We start from the raw sequence: 21124 nt of genomic DNA, 5'->3' as shown, positions 1-21124 counted from the left end.
TTAACAAAGCATCATAAGGGTATTTTTACAAAACAAGTATTGTTCAGGTAGGCAATGAGACATAACACAGCAAGTAGCAGCAACACTAAATCAATGATTACGCTTCAGTCTGGTATAAATCTAGTAATAATAAGCAGTTTGTTAGATCTAATACATACTCTGAAACAAGCACTACCCTTGTTCTCCACTGAAGGGGCCCTAAAATATTTAGGTATCTGTGAGGGATTGGTTCCAGGACCCCCTAAGGATGCTCAAGTGCTTCATATAAAATGGTATAGTATAAGCCGGCTCGGTGACTCAGCCTGTAATCCCGCGCCTTTGGGAGGCTGAGGTGAGTGGATTGCCTGAGCCCACGGGTTCGAGACCCGCCTGGGCAGGCGAGACCTCATCTCTACAATAAAATAAAAAAATTAGCTGGGTGTGGTAGTGCGCGCCTGTAATTCCGGCTACTCAGAAGGCTGTGGCGGAAGGATTGCCGGAGCCCAGCAGGTCGAGGTTGCGGTGGCCGGGAGCAGCCACTGCATTCCAGTCTGGGCGACAGAGTGAGACTCCAACAAGAACAAAAAAAAAGGTATAGTATTTGCATATAACCTATATACATCCCCTCATATGCTTTAATTTCTAGATTACTTATAATACCTAATACAATATAAATGCTATGTAAATAGTTATTGTACTAATTTTAAAAATATGTATTATTCTTTATAATTATATTGCTATTTTTTCCCTCCTAATATTTCTGATCTGTGGTTGGTTGAATCTATGGATACAGAACCACATATATGGAGGGCTGACAGTATAATCCAAAAATATCTTCAGAAATGAAAAAGGTTAGAATGGGATTGAACAATAAAATTTTCAAATAACACCATTTTCTTGTGTAAAACGGGACAAATTTAGAATTAGAAACAGGAACAAATTAAGTGCTAATATAAGTGATTTGAAAAGTCATAACCATATGGCAAATGCTGGATAAAAATATACAGGAAGTCTTAATTACACTTAAGACATTTTAAGATAAGCTATCATTCACAATCCAGGAAAGGCACCATTTAAAAATATTGCCATCCAGAGGTCTAGCAAAGAAATAAAAATTTTAAAAATTTCTAGAACTATCTAAGGCCCCAAATATTTTTAAAACTTCTATGTATCATTTAACACACATAGGAAATAAAAATTTGACATTTCAAAAAAAACCTCAGTATAGTCAACCCAATGAAGGTACAGCAAGTAGTCAATTCTAGTATTAAAGAAAAAAACAGGTTATTGTTTTAAAAAAAAACTACAGCAACAAAAACAGACCTCTTACTACTAAATGTTCAGCGACTAACACTTATTATCAATGCTACATATTTTGTTATTAAAATATACAATGTTGGTAAGAGCCTTTCCACGCAAGTACAAGTTTTCCAAAATATAGGTGTTCAAAGGTTTGACATATCTTACATTCATCACAATAACTGTTTCCACAGCAGGGAATGACAACGGCATCAGTCATAATATCTTTGCAGATGAGACACAACAATTCATCTGGAATAGGATCATCTTCTTCTGATGAAGAAGATGGTTCCTCTGGTAAGAAGGGTGGTTTTTCTTTCTTTCCAATTGCATATGCTTCTCTGTGAAAGAAAGTTTTAGTGTTTTAACATTGTTATGGAGGCAGAGTATTCTACTACAACAAATGAGAACAAATAATTTAGTACAATGCCAAATTAGTTTAGACAAGCCCATAATTATCTTCCAAAATAAGGGAGCATTTTATGCATATCCTCCCCTAAAGAAAAAGGCACAAAACAAAACTCTAAACAAGTATAACAAAAAAAGTCACAAAGAAATGCTATAAAAACAGCTAAAAGGATCTCAGAAACCATAACTCTAAAGAACTAAGGGCCAGAGTGATAAAGCAGCATATTTAGTACCATAAAGTCCTATTTAAGTGGCAAAGATAGGGTTTGAATTTAAAACCCTAATTGCCAATTTTTTCTACTTTGCCATGACTCTTGAGTTAGGAAAAAGCCAACTTCCCTCTCCATATTCCATATTCCAACAGAGCCCCAACCTGTGAAGGTAATGGAGTGAATGCCACAAGATGGGAAACTAAAATCAGTACTGACATTAAGGGAAATATTATGTCAACAACACACAAATAATTAGTAGTCAGAATGAGACTCCAAAACCAATGATCTACTTATAATTAGTATTTTAAGAGACTAATCTATTTAGTTGATTAAGAGTTACTAATGACTTAAAAAATCAAAACGTGTGTTACAAAAAACATGAAGTAACACCTCATTGGACACTGTAAGCCTAATTTTTGGCAGAAATGAATTTTGCAGAAATATTGGGTATTAAATATAGTATTAAAAAACAGGCAAACAAAAAACCAAAAAAAAAGCTGTTCTCAATCTTGTCACCACTGCTTCCACACCCCTATCTTCTCTGTAATCAGGTATATTTGCAAAACAGAGGAATTCCTAGAGAAAGCCTTTCTATTTCATTTAGGAACAGAGTGTGTTTATTTCAATGCTGAAAATGAAATAATCTCAGCTGTACGGAGTAGGGTACCTTAGGTGTGTTATTTGTGTTGCAGCTGCTCCATAGACATCACCACGATTCCAGAAATAAGTATCAATTTGCTTATGCCCCATTGTTCCCAATTTGTGAAAGAGGAGTCTCCCACTGCCCAAAAGAGAGAGAAAAAAAAAAAAAAAGAAAAAAAGAGGAAAACAGAGGATAGAAAAAGAAACAGAAGAAGAGTCTGAGTTGCTTATCAGTGGTGTTAGTGGAGAGGGTGAAAGTTTCATTTAAAATATTTGGATTCCCATCTTTCCCCAGTATTTGCTGTGTGTCTGGCACAAATGGGCTTTTGCATTTCAGCATTCAAAAGCAATGAAGTTAATTATTAGTTAGGGTTCACAGATAATATTATCTTTTTCAACACAAATTTCTATTCTTTAAATTTTTTATAGAATATAGATGAAGCGGTCTGCTCTTAAATTGTGTATGTAAAAATCATCAATTTTAACCTAGAGTTGTTTGGAAACATCCATGAAATGTCTCTGAATTAGAAACAGCATAACAACAGACTGCTCTAAGATGAACCACAAAAACACAGGATGGTGACTAATAAAAAATAGATGGGGGTGAAGTTGAGGAAGTGAGCAGGGTTGAGAGTTTAGGGAAACATTCTTATCTGTGAACTAAAACATTGTATTTACTGAAGTATACATTCTTTTTGACACTAACTCTTTTCAATATCATTCTATAGTACAGTTCTTTTCATTATCTCCACCTGCTCACTATACTATACTTTGGTAATATTTATATCATGAAGCTGAGGATAACTGTGTTCTTAGACACAGTTTTAAATTTTTTGTTTCTGAGACTATGAACACATATTCTCTAAATTGATCTTTCTCAAAACATGTCCTGAGGATTCCTTAACTTCATAATCTCCCAGACAGTCTGCTAAAAATACAGAATCAGGCTCTTATCATATAACCACTAAATAAAAAACTAGGGGGTGGGGGACAGAGCACCCAGATTTTTGTGTGTGCCCAAGGTCACTCTATCTGACTAGAATCTAGTTTTAACATACTTTTGTAGGACTCTTATACACAACAGTTAGAGATCCACACTCCAAAGGAACACTTAACACTGTGTTGTATATTATGTGAATTCACAACTGTTGATGATAGTCAAAAAAAGATAGTAACTAAAAGCAGATAAAATGGGAAGTTATCTAATTGAACCATGTCACTGAATTTTCATGTCTTTCCGTTTCACTAAAAACTGGCTCATAAAATGAAATCTGAATATGCATTAAAAATAAGCAGTAAGGTGTTTTAAAAAGCTATCACTGATCTAAACTAATGGGTTTATAAAATAAACTCTCCTTTAGAATCTTTTATTTTTTTGAGTTGGAGTCTCACTCTGTCATCCAGACTGGAGTGCAGTGGCATGCTCCAGGCACCGCAGCCTCACCTGCTGGGCTTCGGCGATCCTTCTGCCTCAGTCTTCCAAGTAGCTGGAACTACAGGTGTGCACTACCACGCTCAGCTAGTTTTCAATTTATTGTAGAGACAAGGGCTCGCCAAGTTGCCTGGGTGGGTCTTGAACCCATGGGCCCAGGCAATCTACTTGCCTTGGCCTCCCAAAGTGCTGGGATTACAGGCTGAGCCACCGAGCCCGGGCTCCTTTAGAATCTTAAGACTAACAGGGTATATCCAGATTGACTCAAGATACTTCAGTATTTCATTTATGCTTGGCACTTAAATTAGTTAACATAATATACAGTGCTAACATCTTACAGAACTTTCACGATTACAATCTCTGTTTTGTTCACTTTAAAATTGCAAGTAGCATATATAATAAGATTATGTGGGAGTATGTATGTGAATGAGGAAGAAAGCAGGGAATGACAGAAAAAGAAAAAATTAGAAGACTACAAGGGAAGTGGCACTCACTGATAACAAAATCCCCAAATCCATTTTAAATTTGCTTTAAATGGAGCAGACTGCAGCCGCATGGAGAAGCAACATGTAGAGATTAATGATCTTGGTATACAAAGTTCTCAAGGAATCCAAATAGCCAAGCCCAAGATTAACACTATACTCTGGGACTGACTGTAGTCTCCACAAGTCATACTTACGCATCTATAGTTGGTATTGCATATTTTCCAGTGTTGGTAAGCATTGCACCTTTCATGTTAGGATCTTTTACTTCCATCATGAAACTTCTGGGAATTCCAGTGCTCTTTTTAATCCTAGGACCAGATTCAAAGTTTTTATCCTATCCAGATGAAAAAGGAAGAGGAGACAGGAAGAAGAAAAAAAGCAGTTACCTTTACTTAATAAATTAGTTAACATAGTATACAGTGCTATTATTTGTAGTACTTCGCATATAAGATCTCATTTAACCCTCACAATGGTAATGTAAAGTATAAGTACTATTATCTCCATAGAGAAGAAAAAATAAGCTTAGAGAGATAAAGCAACTTGCCCAAGTTTACTCAGTTAAGTGGCAGGACCAAGATTTGAAGCCTGGCAAATTTGGCTCCAGAAACCATGCTCGTTTGCCATTTGTAATTGAGAAATCAATATTAACCAAGAAAAATAATATGACTAAGACATAATATAAGATGTACTATAGTTTCTGCTTTGGACTTACCCCATTAGTTGGGCAATTCTTAATATAATGGCCAGGTTTACCACAACGGAAACAGGTATAAGATGGAGGTGGTGGACCTAGAGGTTTCTTCATGTAACTAAAAGGGAAAAAAAATTACATGTATACAGGGACTTTTAAAAAAATAATACTTTTGATTGGGGGGAAACCCACCCCAAAAGTTCCTATTAGTATAAGATATTCATAAACTTACTTGATTGGGTCGTATTCATGGCCAGATTGCGACATCATTGCTTTAATTTTATCTTCTTCAGAAGCATTGGCTTCAGCCAGATTGGCAGTCTGTTTAACAGGTAATTATTTGACACACACATTAGAAACACATTTAAGACCACACAGCCAAAGACAACACCACTCATCCTGTAAAGAGCAGTATCTAACTAACCTTGCATAAAAATAGCTTTTATTTACATGTATAACCTGGAAGAGGCACTGGAATTCCTTAGGTCATTACATGTTTGGGTGTCTGCAAGGCTGAAGAGTCTTTCTGGGAGCACTCAAACCTTAGACCCTGTTTGTACCTTACATCAGGATTTGCATACTACTCCTCTAAGAGTTAAATACTGAGATTAAGTTAGAAGAGAAACACTTGATGTTTTTAAATCTTAAAAATAATTCAAGTGTCAGAACATTAAGACTATAATTTATACCTACAACTTGGAGGTAGGGAGGGGTGCAGAATGATTAAACATTATACAGCAGATATTTTAGGTCAGAAGGCTCTTTAAGTAGTGGTGTCAGTTTCAAATTAAGTGCAAAGGATGTGCATTGAGCATTCATAATTTTAAATTCAACTCTCCAGATGATTCTTATGAATGTCACCTTTAAGGTATTATATACAATAGTCTAGATATAAGCAGGGTCTAAGGGAGTGATTTCTAATAATTTGAATCTTCAAGCATCTAGCACTCATATCAACCATTCATTGGGTTTTGTCTTTACATTCATCCACAAAACAAGCAACCAGTTTTAACACTTTATTGTAATTTTATATACAAAGAATGCTTAACATTAACAGAGCTTAGAACAACAGCAACATTTACAGAAAACTGGATTACAGATGTTTAACAACTAATTTGTTTGAACCCAAACATTATTTTACAAATACCTGTAGTTAAAAAAAAAAAAAACAACAAAAAAAACCAAACCCAAACCTCCCCAACTTCTCCCCGCAAAGAAACAATGGTAGGAATAGACCAAAACTCAAATATGGTCCTTACAGTACATAAGAATAAAAACAGTAAACTATAAACTGCTAAAGATGTTAACTCTATGCTAAACCATTTTGCATTAGAAAATTATAAAATAGGATGGTTTTAGTCCACTTTATGTTTTAGAAATCATCAACTTTAATGCTTAGTTTTCCCAGAACAGGAGCTCAAAAAGCAATTTGTTACTAGGACATTTTTTGGGGATACATTCTAGGGGGAGAGGACACAACCTATAACATAGCCAAGGACAAAATAGGGACAGCACTAATGGAAAACCCATCTTTTCATTAATCTTGGTTGCTAAATTTGGTTTAACATTTCTGACAGCAGGGAAAAAAAGGATTTTTAGAAAACCGGACAACTTCCTTCTTGGCCCTTAAAAGTCTGCCTATTCCTTTTTTTTTTTTTTAAGGCACAATTTGCAAACTAAATATATTTTTTAAAAAGTAAACCATCACTAGTGCTTTCCCAAACAAAAGATACACACTGTTGAGCAGAAAATGCAAGCAATCTTATCGCAAAACATGGTATATACAATGATTTCAAGAGGTTAACAGTTTGTCCCTCTGCCAAACATACACAGTGGTATATTCCTGCAAACAGCTTTATACACTTACACAATTCATGTAGTCTGTGTTCAAACAAATTAGGTTGTTTAAAACTTTTTCTAATGCAGACAGACTACAAGTCTATAGCATAAAGAAACAACTGTATCACATTTATAATATCGATCTTCGTGGGATCAATTCAAGAAATAACCATGCAATCGTCCGTGTAAAGGAAATCTTCTGTTTTGGCTGCTTTAAAAAAAAGTCCATAATTTACAGCCAAAACCAGGAAATTCCTCCAGAACCTTGTTAGTTTCCAATGTATAATTAAACAAAATATATGAGGGAAAAATGATTAAGTGTGGCTTCATGTGTTTCTTCTGTCTTGAAGATGAACAATACTCCAAGATTATGCTGAGGCTGACAAAGTACTCCCCTATCTTCTCAAAACAGCAACTACTCTTTACAGGATAGTAATAAAATAAAATGTACAAAGCTTTTGCAAAATATTTCCTCCCCCAGACCTGTCTTAAAAAACTGTTCCACATTTTAAAAAAAAAGTACGATGTTAGAAAAAGACTTATATTTTCAAGAATATATATATATATACCTTTGTAAGCTGGGCCAGAGAAATAGACGCAGAAGAGTCATCAATCTGTTCATAAAAAATTAAACACACATTCAAGTTCCAAACTGAAAACATCTTAAAGTGATCATTTAGTCCCTAATGACACTTAATGTTCAAATATTGGGCATTTTCTTAGTTTTATAAAGAAAGTTATTGTTTTTAAGCCTGAAAGTGTAATTCAATCTAATTCATCCTTCTCCACATATTTCACACAGTTATAAAGGCTATCAGTTAGGAGATGGGAAGAACTCACAATGAAAAAATGGGGAAAAGAAAAGTATATCGCACAGAAAATCTGTTCAGAATGGTGACTAAACGTTAAGAGTTCCAGGTCTCTCAATGGTCTCTAAATTTGATAATGCTCAAGACAACGTACACTGGAAGAGAGAATAAGAAATCTAAGTTTTCTTCAATGCTACCATACAACACTGTAAAAACACAGTTTCTCAATGGCTCGAATAATTGCTCTAATAAATAACAGCTCCCATATAATTGCTGCTTTTTTTTCTTTTGAGCATGTACTACTTAGTCTGAGTAAGTTTGTTTATTCTCTCATGCAAAGAGCTTTTTGCCAAAGAAATTAGTGTTTTTTTTTTTGAGTTGGAGTCTCACTCTGTCACCCAGACTGGAGTGCAGTGGCTGCCCTCGGTCACTGCAGCCTCGACCTGCTGGGCTCCGGCGATCCTTCCACCTCAGCCTTCCGAGTAGCCAGAATTACAGGCACGTACTACCATGCCCGGCTGATTTTTTAATTTTATTGTAGAGATGAGGTCTCGCCAAGTTGCTCAGGTGGGTCTCGAACCCGCGAGCTCAGGCAATCCCCTCACCTCAGTCTCCCAAAGAGGGGGGTTACAGGCTGAGCCATGGAGCCCAGCAGAAATCATAGCTTTATCAGGGCAAAGTGTCAAGTCAAAAAAAGGGAAAACAAGGCACTCTGGGGAAAGGGCAAACAGAGTTTTCAAATATTATGATGGACCCTAACATTTGAACAAAGTTAATTTAACCAGAGTATGCATATATAAAGGATATGAATGAGGGCTTTAAAAAATGTATCTAAAAAATACAACATTAAAATTTTTTCATTATTTGATAACATAAAGTGATTTTAATGCTTTTTTTAAAAGCATGTATTATATGTATACATATCTTTAGCAAGTAACCCTGAAGATATGATTTCTCTGCAACTTCCTATATAGTAAGTGGTTTGCTTATTCAACATGTTGTGTAAGAACTTTGGCTTAAAATGGAGAAAAATTTAACAAGATGTCAGGATCAAAGAAAAAAAGGTCTTCATCAGGTACTTTTCAAGTATCCCAAAGAACTAAGGATATTAAAATGAAAATAGCATGACTTAAAACCCCAAACAGAAATGTAACCAGTCTTAATATGAAGTTCGTAAACAAAGCCCACCACAGTAAAGATTCAATAAATGTTAAAAAAAATAATAATAATAATGTTGGCTAAATATGAGTTATATCTCACAGATATCTTAGGTTTTAAAAGCTATTTCGATGGATATTATTACTGGGATGTTTATTCACACAAAAGGTTCTTTGCTCCACACTGAGGAATTGTAAAGAGTTCATAATGCACTTATACCACATTCCTAATGCATCACTGCATAACCACATAATTTGACAACAGGTTCTCATTCTTGCCCAGTTTTGAAGTTTTCTTTTCCTTTAAGAGCTAAACTCACAACGGTAAGTAGAAAAGATAATACAAAAATATTCTTTTTATCCAAAATAAACTCTGACCTACTCAGTCTATTTTAAAGAGGGTTACATTTTACACCAACCAAAGTTTATTTGAATGTTAAGTAACAAGAACTAAACAAACTGCTGTCAATCATCATCTACACTGTGTTTCTAATCAATGAAACAAATTAACAGCCTTTAAAAACAGCTCATTACTATCTAGAATACAAATACTGATAGTTTTTTTTTTTTTAAGAAGAAAGCAATCAATTATACTAACTTTCTTACCACTGGAATTCAAAAACAAAAAAAATTCTTTCAGGCCAGGCACTGTGACCCACACCTGCAACCTCAGCACTTTGGGAGGCCAAGGTGGGAGGAACTCACTCCAGTCTGGATGACAGAGCAGGACCCTGTCTCAAAAAATAATGAATACAATCTTCCATTCCTGACACTTAAAATAAAGCTTTTTGTTTCTACACTGAACTTTCTTTTTAGCTTTCTTACAACTTATTAGTACTGTACATTTACTGAGTTTAAAGTGGTTTCAAATATGCAATTACACCTAAGTCACTTTTTCCCCCAAATAATCCTGATTGCCCCTATTTTATACTCCACAAAGAGGTCAAATTTACCTCAAATTTAGAAAAGCATCCAATTCTTCTCTCTACATATAGTAAGGTGTTAAGAAACGAGTAAAAATATTGACAAATAGTTTTAAAATGACTAAAAATTTTAATGTACTAAACATCAATAAAAATATTGCTTCTTGATGGTAAAGGTAAAAAATTCTCAGTTGGGCACAGTGGCTCAGGTCTACAAATCCCAACACTTTGGGAGGCCAAGGTGGGAGGATTGCTTGAGCTGGGGAGTTTTGAGACTAGCGTAGGCAATACAGTGAGAACTTGTGTCTATTTAAAAAAAAAAAAATTAACCGGTTGTGGTGGCACATGCTTATAGTCTATTACTTGGGAGGCTGAGGTGGAAGGATCGCCTGAGTCCAGTTCAGCTGTACTCCAGCTTTAGTGAAAGAGTGAGACTCTGACTCAGAATAAAAACTCTGACATGTTAAAAAAAGTCTTCACAAAATTGACTGATGTAGACTGTCATCAAAATTACCCGTCTCTCTGCATCTAATTAGGGATCATGTTTCTGGGAGCAAGGATCTGAAATCTTTTATGTCAATTATACTTGACTGACATCAAAATATAATTCTGATGTTTAATTACCAAGAACATCCAGTTTTAGAGTAGCGATATGGAAGGATGACTAAAAGCAAGGCTAACAAATATGGAAATAGCCATCCTTGATTACAGCTGGCTTAAATTGCGAAAAAAGTATTCATTTCCTTCTACTAACCAGAATTTAAAAGTTTGGCCTAGTGCCTCTATTTCCTTTGCTTTTGTAAATGTGTACGATCCATTTGATTCTTAAGTCTGCTAAGATGGACACTAATTATGCTTGATGAATATATTCTCTCATCCTAAATGTCAGTAAATGTATCCCAAGCAAAGAAATGATGGGGATAACAAGATATCTAATGTCTTCATTTTAGATAATTCTAACCTAAAAATTAAAGCCACTTTTAAAGTATTTAAAAAAAGAAAAAAGATAAACCTAAATAAACTTAAAATGAACTGCTTCTTATAAATATAATACAGACATGCCAGGGAACACACAAGGCTAAAAGAATGTTAACTTTATTTATGAACATGTGATTTGTGTTTATACACATGCTAATAAACAAAAAGGAAATAAATTTTCAAGAAATAAAACTTCATCTGAATTAGTTTAAATACTATATAAACTGTACTTTATACAAAATGTGTTACATTAACTACTACAGTCACCAGGATAGTCATTCTAATTTGTGCTAGCATTTGGATACATAAAACTCATTTTTAAACCAATCACCAGCAAAACAGAAGCTTGGACAGTTTTTACAGCATTACGCTTGGGAAAAAAAAACAAAAAAAACCCTGTATTGAAAAAGGGGGGGAACCCAAAACACTAAATTTTGATCTTTGAATCAGCATATTTAGTTTCTTGAGAACTAAAAGCCATATACTCTAGAGAACAAGTCCCAAGTTCAGATATTCTATGTTATGTTTTAAGATCTAATTATCCAAGGTTACTGAAATGCCTCATAACAAAGATCAATAATACTTAGAATAAGGTGAAATAGCAAGTAATACCTTTGAATTCTAAATGAATATTTCAGACATCTTGCATTGTGTACAATATCAAGCCTGAGCAGTAAAATGGTTAGAGAACCATCAAGTTTACAGAACCCAATTATGACAGACCTGTTTCACCCCAACTTAAGAATACTACTTTTTACTTAAGAGTTCAAAGTTAAAATGGTGTCACAAAGTTTATCTGTGATTACAAAAATTAAGATGTTATCCTGGTTAAGGAGAATAACCTTTGAGAAGCTATAAGCCTATAATTCATGTAGCATTTTAGTATCTTATGAGAAAGGGGGAAAGATCTTAATTTGGACATCTGAGCTAACTAGATAGAAGTGGAAGATCTCATATTAAGCTCTGAAAACAATGTACCCAATTTGTATAAAAATCATCAAAATCATTGAGACATTTATATACTCATGGGGACCCAATTTCAGATTTTGCTTTATAGTACAGTGCTAAACAAAGGATAGGAGCTCAAAACTGCCACATAAAGCAAGACTTAATAAAGCTGCATCAGTGGTCTCTGGCAAGCTCTTTTCTATGATGTGTTTGAACTTGGAGAAAGCATCAAACTTTACCATAAACTTTGCATGTTGCTAATGCATTTCTGAAAGCCATCAATCAGGCAGGAAAAAAAAAAAAACTAACATAAACTAAGTGATACAACGTGAAAATGGCAAAATATACACTTCAAACATTTTTTTATTGCAAGAAACAAAAAGCACACAACAGCCTGTACATACATACAAAATACTAACTATAGACAGACAGATGTAGAACATGTCATCATGTTCATTAGTGTAAAACCTGAACGATCTAAAAAGTATCATACATTAACTGTACAACACAGTGTCATACAGGGAGAATGCTACCATATTTAATATGAAACAGTGTTATGGGCACAAATTACCCATTTCTACAAAATAAGTGTGCAAATGATGCTACATATATCCATATTCAACTGAGCTGTCATCCAAATACATTTTATTTACAATATGTACTATGATCAGTTGGATATTATGTTCTAAAATGATTTACTTCACAGCTACATTATAAAGGTAAAAGCAATGTGTAGAAAAAGTGTGAGATTGTGTTTTTACATACTGCTTTTGTAGTTGCCATCACTGGTTCAGTTCGACTTCTAAAAAACAAAATAAAAACAAAAGCAAACATTAGCTATTTATGAATTTTTGTGCTAATAAATTTTAACACATCAATCACACATTTTTAGGAACACAATTTTCCTTTGGTACAAAGACTTTATAATAGTCCATTCTGAATGAATAAAACTACTTTGATTAATCTTCATCACCTTTCAACAGTTTAAGATAGTTATGGTTTAAAAAAAAAAATAAATCATACTAGAAAATCTAAAATAGGCATACCTTGCCACTTACAATGTTTTCTGAAAGGCAGTATGGGAATTTTATTATGTTTAGAAACTCCACGGTTTATCGTCCTTAATAGATTGTAAAACTAAACTATATTATCCCTCAGTTTCTGAATAGCTCCAAATGTAAATTTTTACACATTAGATTTTCTTAAAGCAAGATCACTGTAGTCAACGTTTATAAATTTGGATCCTTGTGCTCCAAAATTAATATTCAAATCTGGAAAGATGGGTTGATAGATAGTTGTTTTCATTTTTTATATGTCTCAAAAAACAATAAACAAAAAAGGAACAAGAATTCTAATTCTAGAAAATTACAATATCATCTGACAGAATTTTAGTTAAAAGAATTGAGTTAGCCGGGCTCAGTGGTTCAGCCTGTAACCCCCTGCGACTTGGGAGGCCGAGGCGAGTGAGTTGCCTGAGCCCGCAGGTTCGAGACCCGCCTGGGCAACTTGGCGAGACCTCATCTCTACAGTAAATCAAAAAAATTAGCTGGGCATGGTAGCGCACGCCTGTAGTTCCAGCTACTTGGAAGGCTGAGGTGGAAGGATCGCTGGAGCCCAGTAGGTCGAGGCTGCAGTGGCCGGGAGCATGCCACTGCACTCTAGTCTGGGCTCCAGTCTGGGCGACAGAGTGAGACTCCAACTCAAAAAAAAAAAGAACCGAGTTAGATGGCTATGCAGAATCGAACAATTTGATGTTTAAAAGAACATACAAATAAGCCCCCAAAAGAAATTTCTTTCGTCTACACAGGAAAGGGGACAGGGGATGAGTTGCTAAGTATTGCCTTTAAATGCTTAATTTAAGTTATGGTATCTTGACTACAGAGAAATGTTATAAAGCATCTGAAAGGAGTTTCTAGGTTTGTGCATGATTTGAAAGTGGAGATAAAAAAAATGAGCTTTCATGTTCTAGTATTTGCTCAGCTGGCTCAGGTATTTTTTGAGGCAAATTTATTACAAACAAAATCCTATGTATTGTGAATTAATATGGAAGTCTGTGTAAGAGGTAATTTATTCTGTCATGTACTTAAAATAATTCTATCCTCAGAGTTTCTGAATATCAAAAAAATTTTACAAAAATCAAATGCTTGCTGCTTAAAAAAAAATCACTTCGTAAATTAAAGTGCAATTTCACATTAGATTCTAAGAATTAATTCTCCCTAAAATCTACACTTAAAGTCAAAACACATACCACTAAGTTCACTTGGAAATTACCACAAAAAGTATTCAGTTTTAAAAAACTGTTACTACACAGAAGATATTATACACAAAGACCTCCAAATGTAAAATATGGAATGTTAACTTTACAACAAACTAATGAATAAAATCTTAGAATGAATATTTGCCCATATGAGGTAAAGATTCAAGAAATAATTTTATTTTGCCTCAATTACAAGAACACATTCCACTTCCTAGGACTGGTAAATTCTAAAATATTTCATTGACCCAAAGCAGAATTTGCCAAAATTTCAAGCAAAGCGACCTAATTTCTAGGTAAAAATCACTACCCTTTAAACAGTCCAAGTTGCTGCTCTTTTCACATATTATAGTTCTATTACTACTAAAATTGTCGGAAAGCAGAGAAAGCTAAAGGATATAAAGTTTTAATCCTGTCCCTTTAGTGAATATAAGCTCTATACTAGTTGATAGATTTCTGTGCTCCTACTCCAATAATGGGCATTTACCATGTGCCAGACATTGTTTATTTAATTCTTATAACACTCTATGAGTTAAGTACCCACATCACTATTTTATTTTTGAGGAACCTGAGACATAAAGACTTTGGGCAACATATCCAAAGTCACACAATGGGTAAGAAGCAGTAAATGGTGTCATACCTAAATCTAACTCAAGTGTCTATGTCCATAAATCCAATATACGTTATGGCCTCCCAACCAAAGGCACTCATTGATAAGGAGCAAATGTTAGCATCACTGAATATTCTTGGTGTCTCTACGACACTAATTTTTTGTGAAGAAAACAGGACCAAGGGAAAAAAAGTAGGCAAATTGAAACCAAAGAAGGGTACAGAAACATTTATTCACTTAGTATCACTTTCTTGTCGTAAATACTGCCCATATGGAGCAAAAATTTTTCCTAATAGCTCTTACTTCTAACTACAGGTCAAGTCAATTTAACTGGGGAAAGAAATCAGAAAAAAACAAACAAAATCCTCTCCTCATAGTTTTGAGGCTTAAGATAAATTCATTAAGGTCAAAGTAATGAGTTACGTTCTAAGAAACACTTGTTCTCATAATTTTTAAAAAATTAAAAGTCTATTTTGACAAATACATAAGATTTGATACTTACATAACATATGTCTTGCTTGTAGATTTAACACCTCCAATAGGAATTCTTCTAACAATTACAGATGAATTTTTAGGAATTAGAGCATTATCATCAGTATATTCTGTCAATAAAAAGATAAAGAGTTGAATTTCTCTTTGGGAATTATGGCTAAGTATCTGAGAATTAGAAAACTTCAACCAAATGGTTGAAATGAACTTAAACACAAAAGAGAATAACTATATGCTCCTTGCATCTAGATTACCTACACTGTCAGAAGAAATATCCGTAACAGGGCTTCTCTTCAAGGTACACCAAAGACTGCCAGCAGGTTCCTGACTTTAGCACCTCTACTTCTGTTGAACTCCAAATCTTATTAGCAAGCCTGCCATTCTCTAGTTTAGCCAGAATGCTGAGTATGTGAACTATGAGAAAAAGCTGTTACTTAGAATGAAGATATTCTGTTCTCCTAGCCTCTAAATATGAATTAAGTATTATGATCCCTGCTTTCATGAAGCTTAAATTATAACATATTATGAATAAAGAGAAAAGGGTTTTCTAATAAAGAATGAATGGTGAAATGCAACTGTGGCTAGAATGGTAATTTCAAAGAAAACCCTGAGGAACTTACACAGGATACTTAAAAGACTAAGATATGCAGCCAGATATGCAGATGGGGTGTGATGATAAGGACTATTTCAAGCAGAGGAAAAACCAAACAAAAATGCTTAAAGAACCAAAGAAAAACAAAAGAATGACATGAAATGCAGGTAGAAAGGTACGCTGATTATATTTTGTTTCTAAGTAAAACAGGAAGTCATTGAAGGATTTTAAGCACAGTGATAATGATTTAATTTATATTAAAGAGAAAAGATTACTCCAACTTCTTTTTTTTTTTTTTTTTTTTTTGAGTTGGAGTCTCACTCTGTCGATCCTTCCACCTCAGCCTTCCAAGTAGCTGGAACTACAGGCGCGCGCTACCACGCCTGGCTAATTTTTTAATTTATTATAGAGATGAGGTCTTGCCAAGTTGCCCAGGTGGGTCTCGAACCCATGGGCTCAGGCAATCCACTCACCTCAGTCTCCCAAAGTGTGGGATTACAGGCTGAGCCACCGAGCCCAGCTCTACTCCAACTTCTCAGTGGAAAATTAAATGTAGGGGGACAAAAGCAGAAACAGGGTGACTAAAAAGGTGGCTGCTAAATAATCAAGGTAGAGATAATGATGCTTGTGTTAGTATGTGACAACATACTAATAGTCGATGAATGAACATAGAATGTTTTGAGGTAGGCTTGACAAGGTTTACTGATGGACTGAATATTGGGGGAGAAAGGGGAATCAGATCAGAGGAATTCTTGGCTTTAGCCACTGGATAAACAGGGATGTCACTTTCTGAGACAGCCAAGAGGGAGAATGTTTTTATATTCCTCGGATTGTCTATTATTTATAATAAATAAGAAAGAAATTAAGAAACTGGATTTTAACAAAAGTAAAAAGATTTGCTAAGGAAGAAATTTGTAAAAGAAAACTGACTACTAGAAGACCTAAAATGTACCATCCCCCTTATCACACAACCAGACAGTAGGATATCACTCTTAATGTCATTAAGTTTCCTTAAGTTACTCAGCATAAAGTGGCTGACTACCTCTGTTCTTACAACTATTTCAAGTGTATCACATATGTAGGCATTTTAGGATTTTTAATATATTATCCTCCTCATTATTTTTAGTCATAATGCTATTAGTATTTCCTGCTATAAACTAAACTGTTCAGACAAGGGTTCTTTTCAGTATATTTCAAGTAGTAGGCTGTATCTCACAGGTATTCAATTAGAGTGATGTAATTTCCTAGATTTAGGCATGCCAATATTAAGACTATAAACATCATCTTGGATAGTTCACAATAGTCCCAAATGCCAAGCAAGCTCTGAATCAGAAAAGGTGAGAGCAGGGGTGTCGAGGGATTTTTTTTAAAAGTTCATTCTCGAAACAAAACTTAGTGTTAAACACCTGACAGGAAGTTTCTGGATATGCCTACAACTCTCAAATGCACTCACAATAGCTTTGGACAGCTTACTAATTTGATCAGCACAGTACTGTTTCAAACTAAAAGTCGGTGCCAGTGCCCCTTAACAGATGTTGTAGAAGCCATAAAGAAGAATGAAACCTCCCTGTGGCTCCCACAGCAGTCTTGAGTGACCCTGTCCCACCTGGTTCCTGCTATCTAATGTTCTTTCTCCTGGTCTAAGGCAGGAAACAAGGGCCTCATCCCTTCCCTGACAAGATTGGATATTGTGTGTCGTGGTTTTTTGGTTTATTTTCTTCTGAAATTAAAGTATGTGAAATGAAGAAATGCTGTTTATTAAAAAAAAAAAAAGAATGAAATCATGCAGCAACATGGATGGAGCTGGAGATCATCATCCTAAGTAAACTGACTTAGAAACAGAAAACCAAAACTGCATGTTCCCACTCATATGTGTGAGCTAAATGGTCACAAAGTTGGAAATCATAGATGCTGGGGACACCAATAAGGGGGTAGGGAGCTTAGGGTTTAGAAACTACCTACAGGAGCACAACGTTCACTATCTGGGGAAGGGTCACCTAGACTCACTTTCCATCCATATATACAATATGTCCATATAACGAATATGCATGTGTACCCCTGAATCTAACATTTTTTTAAAAAGGATGCTGTAGCTGGCTTTTAAATACTTGAATTACAATGATGATTTCCTACCCCAAAAGTATCCTCATACTTAAAATACCTCCTTAAGTAGTCTGTTGGCTTCAAAAGACCCTTTTATCCTCAACAGTGTAATTTTTGACTAAAATCATGAAAGGCATGGATGAAATGACAAGATGAATCTGAGAAATAAAGAGTCAGAAAAAGAATAAGGATCTCGTAAAAATACTTCATAGCTTCCAAATCTCCCACACGAAGTTCAGAACGAATGCTGTTTTGTTGTATTTCAGAGGTCAATGTGCAGAAAAGAAGTTTTTCATATATAACAGAAATCATCTGGAATTCATTTTGAAATATAGTCTAAACAAGCAGAATTCTCGCGTGTAAAACACATGGAATTCTGATCCAAGCATTTTAGTCTTATCAAGATTTAAGAGTCCTAAACATGGACCGAGTTCCAGAACTGTAAGGAATGTTTTATAGAACCATGATAGATTAGATAATTTAAACACTAATTCAGAGACTAACAATCTGTTCAGTATTCTCTCCTAGGCAATTCCTATAAAGCTATATTTATCTTGCAACCCTCAATTCAGTGAATAGTGCTAAAATAAGTGGCATTCTTACTCAACTGCCTTGTGACACTGGATACTGTTTCCATAAAACTAATTAAGTAGCTACCCTCCAAACTACTATCAGTATCTTTTTCTCCCCTAATTTGAGGATTACATAAAATACTCGTTTTCTCCCCCACTGCTCCCTTTTCCTAACTAACCTAACATCGAAGCTTTCTCCAATAAAGAGCAGTTCACATAATTATATAAAAGAAAGTCAGCTGGGGAAAGCACCTTCCTGGCTTTTAGGGTTTGGATTATGTATCACATATTTATCAGACAAGGAAAAACATGACACAAAGTCACAAATGCTTAAATCTGTCGACAAGATGCTTTTAACTATAATTTATTCCAGTCTAGCCAAGTTGTATTAAATTGTTGGGTGGAAAAGATGAACAGAGCCTAGTCAAAAATGATTCAACTGCGTAACACTCCAGCGAAACATGAAACCAGCTTAGTAAATGGTGATTAAGTGGCCTTAATATCCTTTAATTTCATTTATTTGTCTTATTATTCATATATACTTACATATCAAGATGGCCTAAAATTCTAATAAATCCATCTATTCTGTGAGATGGGACTATTGTACTTCAAGGATGATTTTGTGCACATACAAAAAGCTATTTCTCAGCTGTTCAAGAACGACAACCTGTCCTCTCCTTCAGTAGAGAAATATTACATATAATTACAATTACCATAAGGATGTGACACTTGTTTTAAAAAAGGAAGAAAAGCAAATATCCTCACATATCCTATGAGCAACTGCTTAATGATTATTTTTGAGTTAGGAGACACCATCACTGCTGTCCCTTAACCCTAATACAATTATACTTATATCTTCATTGTAAATGGAAAACTGGTTTTCTACATTACAAGATTTATTCTACCTACCAAACTACAGGCTAGAAGGGGCCCTCCCATTGTCAACTAAAAGAATTCAAGGCACACCTTAAGCCAAATTTAGTGATCAAAAAATGCCCTAACTTAATTAGAACTTCATAGAAGACCGAGCTACTGAAAACTACACATCAGCATTACTGTTCTGAGAAAAAGAAACCAGAGTCAGAAAAGACTGCGTGTCACATTTATCCACTGTTAAATAACCAATATTACAAAATACTATTTAAAAGGAGAAAGAATTTAAAGATTCTAATCAGTGGCTTACTTGTACCCTTATGACAGCAGCCTATTTTTCGATATCCTAGAATCAACAGTCATGTAAAGCCTAGCGATTACTACTTTTAAAAACTCAGTACTTTTGATCTTTACTGAATTGCTAAATTTTAAGAGTAATGTGATGAAGTAAGCGTTCAACAACTTAATTACCGTATTACTAATTCTGGAATTTACACACAAGAGTAGTCACATCAGAACATTTCAAGTTCCAAGAACAATTCCAACGTAATTAAATCCTCAAAAACATTAAAGTTCAGACCCCTTCTCCACAACACAGGCAACTCCAAATAAATACATGAGGGGATGGGCAAAGGGAGGACATAAAATTTACTCCAAAACGTTGTCAGGCTAGAAAATTAACAGAATTATGTCGATTGCTGCTTGAACAAATAAGAAGCCTTGCACACGCTCTCCTCCCCTCCGGATGAAAAACCAGTTAGAAAAAATGCCATAAGGCAAGCACCCCAAAGAACCTGGATATCAACCCCCTTCCTCCCCTCGACTGAAAAATTATCAAGAACGTAATCGGACGTCCACGTTTTGGGATTAGCCTGTTACAGACGAGCCAAGTATGCAGAAATCAAGTAAGCCAGTTAAACTCGAAGGCCGGTTGCTGCCACGCTTGGCTATCAATGAGAGTGGTGTCAAAAGTATCAGAACGAACAGTCCCAGAGACATCATGGCGGTTAGTCCTCAGCCAGGCACCTCACAATTAGTATCTGTCTTCAACCAGCAAATATCCGGAGCCCATGTGGCCCTTACCTTCTTTCGTCTGCGCGTTGGTGATCTGCAGGTCGCAGTCGGCAGCTTTCAGCTTCTCTCTCCCCATAATCTGCTTCTTTAAGTCGCAGAGGGAGATGTGGAGCCCATCAAAAGTGACGGTATCATAGTTGAGTTTAGAGGAAAATTTATAATGCACACAGGACATGGTGCCAAAGGATTCCTAAGGTTCAGCGAGGAGACGTGGACACTCTCAATATATGTATATTTATAAACTCAAGAGCAAAATATGTACACACAAAACACTCAGAAAGACACCGAAGGACCCTAAGGCTTCAGATTAAATACCCCCCAACCACAAGCAGGGGTTCGTAAAAACAATAATCCAGAACCCCCTTGATACTCAGAATCACTTCATGGGGGAGGAGGAGGAGGACGAGGACGGGGCGGAGGGGAAATCGAGAATCCGCCAACGGGCACAATGTCACCCGGCTGGGTCCCCCTCGCTCATGCTAAGGGCCAGCAGGAGACGGGGGGCAGGCGGTGCAGTCAGTAGCGGTCAGTCCACACGTTAGAGTCCGGATGACCCCACGGGGTCAGGGGTCCATAGCGCGGCCGCACCTCCCGGCTGGTCTCTCTTTCCGTGGATTGGGGTGACCCAGGCCCCGGGAGAAGGCTGAGGGGAGAGGGCCTAGGCCCGGAGTCCACGCGCGGCCTCACGCCTCCTCCTGGCTTCCGGACGACCGGCGTCAGCTTCCCCAGGCCCAGGCCCCCGCCACACACAAACC

The 21124-nt window shown here is 35.8% G+C and overlaps 1 protein-coding gene across 3 annotated transcripts in view; it reads right to left on the bottom strand.

Moving 5' to 3' along the window:
* Nucleotides 1-21124, bottom strand: part of RBBP6 (RB binding protein 6, ubiquitin ligase) — a 35261-nt gene that overhangs the window by 13659 nt on the left and 478 nt on the right. The window contains exons 2-9 of one of the 3 annotated variants that reach the window (XM_008070483.2): nt 20379-20559; nt 15169-15268; nt 12568-12604; nt 7557-7601; nt 5381-5469; nt 5170-5266; nt 4652-4791; nt 1447-1619 (exon numbers count right to left, since the gene is read on the bottom strand). In XM_008070483.2, coding sequence (XP_008068674.1) covers nt 1447-1619; nt 4652-4791; nt 5170-5266; nt 5381-5469; nt 7557-7601; nt 12568-12604; nt 15169-15268; nt 20379-20544 — 847 coding nt within the window. In that variant the 5' untranslated portion in view covers nt 20545-20559. Of the gene's footprint in view, nt 1-1446; nt 1620-4651; nt 4792-5169; nt 5267-5380; nt 5470-7556; nt 7602-12567; nt 12605-15168; nt 15269-20378 lie in introns of all 3 variants that reach the window. The other 2 variants (XM_021718782.1, XM_021718781.1) reach the window with 2 other exon arrangements.

Source organism: Carlito syrichta, unplaced genomic scaffold, assembly GCF_000164805.1.
Source record: "Carlito syrichta isolate Samal-C Ts95f unplaced genomic scaffold, Tarsius_syrichta-2.0.1 Scaffold313449, whole genome shotgun sequence".
NCBI lineage: Eukaryota > Metazoa > Chordata > Mammalia > Primates > Tarsiidae > Carlito > Carlito syrichta.
The sequence above is the reverse complement of the archived record's forward strand: the minus strand, read 5'-3'. Positions and strand labels throughout refer to the sequence as shown.